This window comes from Oncorhynchus mykiss, chromosome 11 (assembly GCF_013265735.2).
Source record: "Oncorhynchus mykiss isolate Arlee chromosome 11, USDA_OmykA_1.1, whole genome shotgun sequence".
Classification (NCBI taxonomy): domain Eukaryota; kingdom Metazoa; phylum Chordata; class Actinopteri; order Salmoniformes; family Salmonidae; genus Oncorhynchus; species Oncorhynchus mykiss.
Genome location: NC_048575.1, coordinates 38,002,700 through 38,013,029, shown reverse-complemented (window position 1 = coordinate 38,013,029; position 10,330 = coordinate 38,002,700). Strand labels below are relative to the sequence as shown.

At 42.3% G+C, this 10,330-nt stretch overlaps 1 protein-coding gene across 5 annotated transcripts in view; it reads right to left on the bottom strand.

Annotated features, from left to right (window-relative positions):
- The window catches only part of LOC110535015 (transcriptional activator GLI3), a 178,999-nt gene that overhangs the window by 32,684 nt on the left and 135,985 nt on the right, over nt 1-10,330 (bottom strand). For 4 of the 5 annotated variants that reach the window (XM_036935416.1, XM_036935419.1, XM_036935420.1 and 1 more), the window contains exon 5: nt 2,372-2,586. In XM_036935416.1, coding sequence (XP_036791311.1) covers nt 2,372-2,586 — 215 coding nt within the window. The remainder of the gene's footprint in view (nt 1-2,371; nt 2,587-10,330) is intronic. The other variant, XM_036935418.1, reaches the window with a different exon arrangement.

The following is a 10,330-nucleotide window of genomic DNA, read 5'->3' as shown; positions in this document are numbered from 1 at the left end:
GGCAAGTAGTATATGACTGAACCACACCAGAGAAGAAGAGGAATGAGAGGGTGAGAGAGAGTGATGGGGGGAGGGGGGCAGAGAAAGCAAGAGGTAGAGCCAAAGAGAGTGAGAATGCAAACCACACAACGTCCAGCTGATTTTTACAATAGTTAGGAAGAGTGATCACAGCCGATTGTGAATAACCTCAATCTAATGGTGACACCTCATTGTTAATTTACAAAAGGCACAAAGAAAAACAAGAAACTGAATAAGAGATGAGAAACCATGAAGAAACCATGAAGAAACCATGAGAAACCCATGAGAAAGAAAGATTCTCTACCTCTATACTGTAGATGAAAAACAACGAGAGATAGGTGGTACTAAATCTCACCCGCTTCAAGTCTCCATACAATTCTGCTAATTAATTCAGCATTATTCAAATGCGTTCCAGTAAAAAAAATCTGTGCAGACTGAAAAGGGAAAAACCTATAAGCCCAATGATATACTAACAACATAAAGGCTGATAGGTTAATTAACTATTTGATCGCTAAAAATAGTAATTACTTGCCTCATTTCATAATTTAGCACATGCTGTAATAGGTTGATGTATCACAGAAAGCGTTTTGATGTAAAGCAACGCAAGTAGAGAATTTCCTTTGTAAAAGAGAACCTAGGACTAAAAAGATAGGTGTAATTCAAGTGCCCATTTCCTAAGGCACAGAGAGCAATGCATGTTGGGAGGAGCGGGAGACGAGGACGAGAAGTTCCTGCATAAAGGAAGTGGCCCCTTCTTTCCACCTCTTCATAAAGGCACTTGCGGACAAGGTACAGTACGAGACCAGTACAGCTCTAATAGGACCTCTAGCTGAGAGAGAGGTGAATGGAGGGACTTAGTTGGAGACCCTGTCTATGTCTCAAGTGGCAACATTTTCCATATATAGTGCATTACTTTTGACCCGAGTCTTACTGGTCAAAAGTATCGCACTATATAGGGAATAGGGTGCCATTTGGGACACAAGCTATCATGGCTACAGCAACAAAGTAGTTACAGTTCCCATGACAGTTGCCAAACCGCCTGAACTGAACACCACAAAATATTTGTGTTTAGTTTAGTATTATAACAACGGCATAACAATGTGGTCGTATAAATCTGTTAAACTACCTCAAATGCAATCACCTCAACTTTTCCTTGAGCAGAATGGAAACCAGCCAGCCAAAGCTCAGTCCAGCTGTGATTACAAACAGCCCCTGGGAGGGGTGGGGAAGGCTGGCCTTATTCAGTAATTGAGCTCTAGGCTTCAATTAAAGGTCCAGGCCAGGAGGCCGGAGCAGAGCAGCAGTGCTGAGGCTCTTTAAAAGCAGCACACACACAAGACTGTATCTCCAGACCCATTGTAATTGATTAACCAGTCTGTCTCCATCACAGGAACCAAAACGCTCCTGCAGGACAATGTGGATGCGTCCCAAATGGCACCCTTTTCCCTTTATAGTCCACTACTTTTGACCAGAGTAGAGCACTACATAGGGAATAGGGTGCCATTTGGGACACAACCCATATGCCCTTTAACCCTCCCTGGTCCTCCACCCTCCACCACCGACCCTGGCCTTGAACCTGAGCCTCCCTCTACGTCTGTCTGTCTGTACTGTACGTGACCGCCGCTCTATGATGCGTCCTCCAGAGGTCCACTGACATAATCCACAGATCAAAGAATAACCTCCCTCATGCAAGCCTCCCTACGCACACACACTCAGACATATACATGCGCAGTCACACATAAACACAGAAAGAGTCAGACACTGCACATGCTGCACACAGACTTGAAGAAAGTCACATGTGCACGTTCCAGACAGACACATGCACGCACAGACACACACAGTTCAAATAAATGAATGAGGTCACCTCTGTCATGACCTTTGTTTGACATGAAGCACGTATTAGGGATCAAACCTAAAGAGATCATAACTGAACACTCTTATTGCACTAGCTGAACATATTGGTCAACAACAAAGTACATTATTATTCTTCAAAATGGGGACTGAGGGGCCTTAAGAGAGAGGGAGCGCACATCTGTGTGATACAGCACAACTGCATTGTATTTACTACAGCTAACTAGCTCTGGGATTTATGCTCAAGTGAAAGACAGATTACAGAAGAGTATGTAGTATGTTTATCTTATTCAACTCCATATTATGGGACTCTGTGTGCCTTAGAATAATACTTGACTGTATGGGGACTCATGAGAGGGCGAGTGCTTGTTCTGGGTCCCAAATAATAACCTATTCCCTATATAGTGCAATACTTTTGACCAGTAGTGCACTATATAGGAAATCGACAGACCCTGGTCAAAAGTAGTGCACTATATAGGGAATAGGGTGTGTGGGGACTTACCGTCTGCAGGGCTGAGGCCCCTGGCTGCAGAGATCATAGAAAGTGAGGGACTGGAGTGAAGTGAGCGGATGTAGTCCATGTAGGGGTTGATGTAGGGATGTGGTGGGTTAAAGGGTGACTCGGCCCCCACGGAGGGGTTCCGGTGGGGCGAGATCCGGATGAGGGAGATGTCGGAGAACGCCGGACTGCCGGCCAGCGAAGGAGGCCTACACAGACAAATGGGGAGAAAAAAAATAGAAGAAATAAGTACATACTGTATGTACAGTTGATCTAAGATCAGGTTCATTTCATGACAGAACCATTATATTTGAAAACTCAAGGTATTATAACAGCTTTATTGTAAGTAAAGAATAGGTCTTACGAAACTTGTAAAGCAATATCTGTCTATCCCACAACAAGAATTGTGAACCATACCAACACACAGTACCAGTCAAAAGTTTGGACACACCTACTCATTCAAGGGTTTTTCTTTATTTGTACTATTTTCTACATTGTAGAACAATAATTAAGACATCACCACTATGAAATAACACATATGGCATCATGTATTAACCAAAAAAGTGTTAAACAAAATATATTCAAAATAGCCACCTTTTGCCTTGATGACAGCTTTGCACACGCTTGGCATTCTCTCAACCAGCTTCATGAGTTATTCACCTGGAATGGTGTGCCTTGTTAAATGTTAATTTGTGACATTTCTTTACCAGAAACTTTAACATTTGTAACAAGCATATGGAATCATGTCGTGACCCAAAAAATTATTTTATATATTTTATGTTTCAGATTCTTCAAATAGCCACCCTTTGCCTTGATGACAGCTTTGCACACTCTTGGCATTCTCTGAACCAGCTTCATGAGGTAGTCACCTGGAATTCATTTCTATTAACAGGTAGGCCTTGTTAAAAGTACATTTTTTGAATTTCTTTCCTTCTTAATGCGTTTGAGCCAATCAGTTGTGTTGTGACAAGGTAGGGGTTCAGTCAAAACTGAACATTTCAAGACCTTTGAAAGTGCAGTCGCAAAAACCATCCTACGCTATGATGAAACTGGCTCTCATGAGACCGCCACAGAAATGGAAGAGCCAGAGTTGCATCTGCTGCAGAGGATAAGTTCATTAGAGTTACCAGCCTCAGAAATTGCAGCCCATATAAACGCAGTTTCCTGTTCAGAGGAGACTGCATGAATCAGGCCTTCATGGTTGAATTTCTTCAAAGAAACCACAACTAAAGGACACCCATAATAAGACGAGAATTGCTTGGGCCAAGTACACGAGCAACGGACATTAGACCTGTGGAAATCTGTTCTTTGGTCTGATGAGACCAAATTTGCGATTTTTGGTCCCAACTGCCTTGTCTTTGTGAGGCGGTTGTGTGGTTCCCACCGTGAAGCATAGAGGAGGAGGTGTGGCTGTTTGGGTGGGCTTTGCTGATGACACTGTCTGTGATGTATTTAGAATTCAAGGCACATTTAACCAGCATGGCTACCACAGCATTCTGCAGCGATACGGCATCCCATCTGGTTTGCGTTTAGTTGGACTATAATTTGTTTTCCAACAGGACAATGAGAGTGATGGAGTGCTGCATCAGATGACCTGGCCTCCACAATCCCCCGACCTCAACCCAATTGAGAAGGTTTGGGATAGGTTGGACCGCAGAGTGAAGGAAAAGCAGCCAACAAGTGATCAGCATATGTGGGATCTCCATCAAGACTGTTGGAAAAGCATTCCAGGTGAAGCTGGTTGAGAGAATGCCATGCGTGTGCAAAGCTGTCATCGAGGTAAAGGGAGGCTACTTTGAAGAATCTCAAATATAAAATATATTTTGATTTGTTTAACATTTTTTTGGTCACTACATGATTCCATATGTGTCATTTCATAGTTTTGATGTCTTCACTACTTTTCTACAATGTAGAAAATAGTACAAATAAAGAAAAACCCTTGAATGAGAAGGTGTGTCCAGACTTTTGACTTGTACTATCCAAAATCTCTGTTCTCGACACAGCAAATGTGTACATTAGAACCTCAACATCTAGCTCAGGACACTGAAGTGAAGAATCAACTAATACTGTTTCCCTTTTTAAAATTGGCTAAGAGGGCTTGAAAACTTCATAATGATGGCCTTGAAGAGAAAGACCCTCCCTGGAGGATGAGGAGAAATCCACATCAGCCTAGACATTAAGAGGCTGGGAGATTAGAGTGAATTAGACCCTCATCTCATCCACTGTGGCTCCTCATAGGACAGGCCTGTCACTATGGTCCCCAGGCGAGATGAGAAAAGAGAGAGAGAGAGAGAGAGAGAGAGAGAGAGAGAGAGAACAAGATGAAGAAAAGAGAGTGAGTGAGCAAGTGAGTAGTAGCAGAGAGAGAGAGAGAGAGAGAGAGAAAGAAAGAGAGAAAGAGAGAGCGAGAGAGAGAGAGAATAATCCATCTAAAGTGAAGGAGGAGCCTGGCTCAGAGTTTGGCTTGGAGTGACCTTGAGCGAGGCCAGGGGACCGGAACAGCCCAATTACACCCTTGGACCCTGTCCCCAAGTCCCCTACCGGCCCCCACCAGCCCCTCTCGTCCCCTCACGTCCTTCCCCATCACAACCCCCTAATGAAAGAGCTCAGGCCAATAATGAACGCTGAGGAGCGGAAATACTGGAGCACACACACACACACAAAAACCCTCTTCTACCTCTTACTTTTCAACAAGCTTGCGCCAATTAACCCACAAGGACTACTATGAGGTGAATTTTAAGCACTCTTTTTCCTTCTGTTTGAGTGCATAGTCTCATAGTCTCTGTGATGCTGTAGCAGGTATGTATGGAGTGCTCTTGTCTTCTCAAGAGGAGTCATCTCTATTAAGGAAACAATACAAAGGAAGCTGATTGAAGTAAAGGTTGGAGGTTGGGAAAGAGGATTTTGGAGGGGGGGAAGCTCATAAATTGTTTAGTTTGGGAGTACAACCTAAGATGTTTCTGGACTAGCTGGACGCTTTAAGGAATTTCTCTTTGGGAGTCCCAAAATGTGTCCCCTTAAGGGCTCTGGTCAAAAGAAGTACACTATATGGGGAATAGGGTGCCATTTGGGACACAGCCAGAGTAGTAGCCTTGAGAACCAATGATTAGAGAGTGAATTAATCTAAATGAAACTGATGACTGATACCAGTGTTATCATGTTGACTATGACACTACCTCCATCCCCTAGCAGTGGTTCTGCACGTCTTCTATCCTCTGAGTCACGAGACACCTTCTCTGAGTAAACAGGGCACCCTTGTCCCTGTTCCCCTTCGGTGCACGTGTGTGTGTGTGTGTGTGTGTGTGTGTGTGTGTGTGTGTGTGTGTGTGTGTGTGTGTGTGTGTGTGTGTGTGTGTGTGTGTTTGTGTACAAGGGCAGAAGATAAGGCACCCACAGGCCACCATAGTACGCCTCATTTACACAGATCAACACAGCTGCTGAGTGAAACTCACTTTGATGTCACTGTCACATGGTGACCATTACTAAAAACAACTATCAGATAGGAGAACAACTATCAGATTAATTACAACAACAACAAAAACATTTTAAGTGAGAAGTAGGGATTGGTCTGAAGCTGAAAAGAAAAGTAATTCACATGAGCACCACTATGCCTATTCTACCCATGCTCTGCCAAGGTTGTCCAGCACACAGCTTTGGCCTACTACAGAAGCTATGTTGGTATTGTACTTCAAACCATATGTAGGCAGGTTGTTGAGGATTCAAACCTTCTTAAACAGCCTAATTCATTCCACGCAGCAGTTCATTAGAGGAGGTGCTCCCACAAATAAGTGATTTGTGATTTGCATACACGTTAAAGTATTGGATTCTTCACAAACCCACTAATCCCATTCCACTACCGTCTCAAGCTTTTTTAATTATATGAAAGCAAGCTTTGCTTTTATACTTACAAGACCATTATGCCTGATTGAACGAGCTGTTTTGTCTTGTCGCAATGTAGTGCCTTCCTGTAGTTCCTTAAACCTTTATGTTAGCAATACATGTCATTGAGAATAAATAAAACATTGGTCAGTAGGTGCCCAACATAACAACAGGTGTTGGTGTGTTGGACACAGTCACTCATATACACTGAGTATACAAAACATTCAGTACACCTGCTCTTTCCATGACATAGATTATCCAGGTGAATCCAGGGTTTTTCACACTTAACAGTTACCCGTTTGCATCAAGAATGGTCAACCACCCTAAGGACATTCAGCCAACTTGACACAACTGTGGGAAGCATTGAAGTCAACATGGGTCAGCATCCCTGTGGAACGCTTTTGACACCCTGTAGAGTCAAAGCCCCGACAAATTATGGCTGTTCTGAAGGCAAAAGGCAAGTTGCTACTCAATATTAGGAAGGTGTTCCTAATGTTTGGTATACACTTCAATCAGTCTAGATGAAGGGGAAAAGACGGATTTTCAAGCCTTGAGACAATTGAAACATGGATTGTGTATGTGTGCCATTCGGAGGGTGAATGGGCATGACAAAATACTTAAATGCCTTTGAACGTATGGTAGTAGGTGCTACGTGCACCGGTTTGAGTGTGTCCAGAACTGCAACTCTGCTGGGTTTTTCACGCTTTCCACCACCCACATCCAACCAACATGACACAACTGTGGGAAGCATTTGAGTCAACATGAGCCAGGATCCCTGTGGAACACTTTTTTTTATTTTTTTTACCTTTATTTAACTAGGCAAGTCAGTTAAGAACAAATTCTTATTTTCAATGACAGTGGAACAGTGGGTTAACTGCCTGTTCAGGGGCAGAACGACAGATTTGTATCTTGTCAGCTCGGGGGTTTAAACTTGCAACCTTCCGTTTACTAGTCCAACGCTCTAACCACTAGGCTACCCTGCCGCCCCACCGACACCTTGTAGAGTCCATGCCCCACCGAACTGAGGCTGTTCTGAGGGCAAATCCAATATTAGCTTGGTGTATTTCATTTTTTTGTACACTCAGTGTTTTTACTGTACATTATTTAATAGCAGGACACTGTAAAGTCTATTATCCCCAGAAGAGTATGAATCAGGCTGTTTGAGAAGGTTTGAAATCGTAAGCAACCTGCATACACATTGCTTGAAGAACAATAGACCAATATAGCTACAGTACTAGCAGTAGCAGACACTGATTGGCTGAATACCTGGGGCGCGAGACGGTTGGAGGTGTCAACAAAGCAGCATGACAGAAATTCGATGCCAAGTTTTCGAACTACCGGTAGTTTCTTTGAGAAGATATATAAAGTGATCTGTGCATTTGAACAACTGCATAAATACACCTTTTGCATGTCAAAAACCGAATGACCACTGCTGCAAATGCTGACACTGTTTTGAACAGATTAGATCATACTATTTAGAACGAGTACCCAGCTCCCGAACGAACGAGTACACCAGGGAGAATGAAACAACCACACAAATGCAATAAGTGAAAACACATGATTTAACTGGGGTCTGGGGATAGCTAGTTAACATTGTGTCACAAAGCATGATGAGCTAGCCAGTTAAAGTTCATTTTGAAATAACTTCATATATCCGAGTTAGTAAGATGTGAGTTTAGAAAGACTCGAAATTGGCATGGGAGATAACTATCTAGCAAGCTTCCAGCTACCTAGCTGCTTATCAAAAGTAGATAAGTGGTAATTTGACCAAAACATTGATAAAATATTTCTCACAATTTCTTAAAATAACTGTAGCTGGCTAATTAATTTGACACACCTGGTTTTATGCTGTTTTAGTCCAAACAACATGTCGCTCTGTCACCTACAGTAGAACCTGATAAACAACCTCAGGGGGAAACAATAGAATTAGCCATGCTTTTTTGTACTATCAGAGCCGCAATGAGAAAGTTCTAGCTAGTGTATCCCTCTGTCCCTAGACTCTCGTTGGATGTGGTTTATCAGGTCCCAGGCTGCTATGACTGTTATGATTATTTATTTACAAGTTCCTTACAATTTGCTTTAGCTCCATCTGTAACTGATAGAGCAAATTTAGTCATATGCTGTAGTAAGCTGTCTGGAGCGAAAAACTCATTGGGAGGAGGAGACTTGAGCAAACAAAGAAGTTCTAACTGAACACACATTTGAGCGCCCCAGGACGATCAATTTACTTGTTGCTGCTATACGGTAATGGATGCTATGAAAACCTGTTGACGCTCTTCCCCCTCATGGCAAATAGCCAGTGCTTGACTTGAGCAGAAGCTCACCTTAGCTGAGTACCGGTACCTCAAATGTATACTACTTGAGCTCCAGTTCCTCTTATAGAATATTAGCTCAAAAGTATTGTGGAGCTCCTGCATCTAAATATAAACAGTGCTGGCACCCTAAATTAGTACAGGAACCTATTTCAGTTAAGTCAAGCACTGCAAATAGCTAGCAAACACAACCCAAGCAATGTTCGCATGGCCTGCACAGGTTGCTGCTGCTGGCAGTCACTGAGGGCCAGAGTAGTAAGTAACTGAACAGCTTGTTTTTAACAATATATTTTTTACCTTTTTGGGATAGGGGGCAGTCCTGGATGAATAGCGTGCCCAGAGTGAACTGCCTCCTACTCTGTCCCAGATGCTAATATATGCATATTATTAGTATTGGATAGAAAACACTCTGAAGTTTCTAAAACTGTTTGAATGATGTCTGTGAGTATAACAGAACTCATATGGCAGGCGAAAACCTGAGAAAAATCCAACCAAAAAGTGGGACATCTGAGGTTTGTAGTTTTTCAAAGCTTTGCCTACTGAGTACACATTGATATATGGATGAGGTTGCACTTCCTAGGGCTTCCACTACATGTCAACTGTCTTTTGAAAGTTGAATGAGAATTCTACTATAAAGGAGGGGTTCATGAGACCTGTTTGAGTCAGTGGTCTGGCAGAGAGCCTCGGTCTCATTAGGCGCGCTCCTGACAGAGTTACGTCGCGTTCCAGTGCTTTTTCTGAAGACAGGAATTCTCCGATTGGAACATTATTGATGTTTTATATTGATTCCGTACATAGTTTGACATGTTTCTAAAGGACTGTAATGGAACTTTTCGAGTTTTTGTCTGGATGAAATGCTCGCGCCTCATGAAAATGGATTACTGGGCTGAACACGCTAACAACAAGTGGCTATTTGGACATAAATTATGGAACTTTATGGAACAAATCAGTCATTTAATGTCGAACTGGGATTTCTGGGAGTGCCTTCTGATGAAGATCATCAAAGGTAAGTGAATATTTATGGTGTTGTTTCTAACTTTGTTGATTCCAAAATGGCGGCTATTCCTCTGGCTGTTTTGGGTTCTGAGCGCAGCTCTCAGATTATGCTTTTTGCGTAAAGTTTTTTTGAAATCTGACACAGCGGTTGCATTAAGGAAAGGTCTATATTTAATTCTGTGAATAACACTACTTCTTTTATCAATGTTTATTATGAGTATTTCTACTAAAATCACCGGATGTTTTGGAATCAAAACATTACTGCACGTAAGGCGACAATGTAAACTGAGATTTTTGGATATAAATATGCATATTATCAAACAAAACATACAGTGGGGCAAAAAAGTATTTAGTCAGCCACCAATTGTGCAAGTTCTCCCACTTAAAAAGATGAGAGAGGCCTGTAATTTTCATCATAGGTACACTTCAACTATGACAGACAAAATAAGAAAAAAAATCCAGAAAATCACATTGTACGATTTTTTATGAATTTATTTGCAAATTGTGGTGGAAAATAAGTATTTGGTCAATAACAAAAGTTTATCTCAATACTTTGTTATATACCCTTTGTTGGCAATGACAGATGTCAAACGTTTTCTGTAAGTCTTCACAAGGTTTTCACACACTGTTGATGGTATTTTTGGCCCATTCCTCCATGCAGATCTCCTCTAGAGCAGTGATGTTTTGGAGCTGTTGCTGGGCAACACGGACTTTCAACTCCCTCCAAAGATTTTCTATGGGGTTGAGATCTGGAGACTGGCTAGGCCACTCCAGG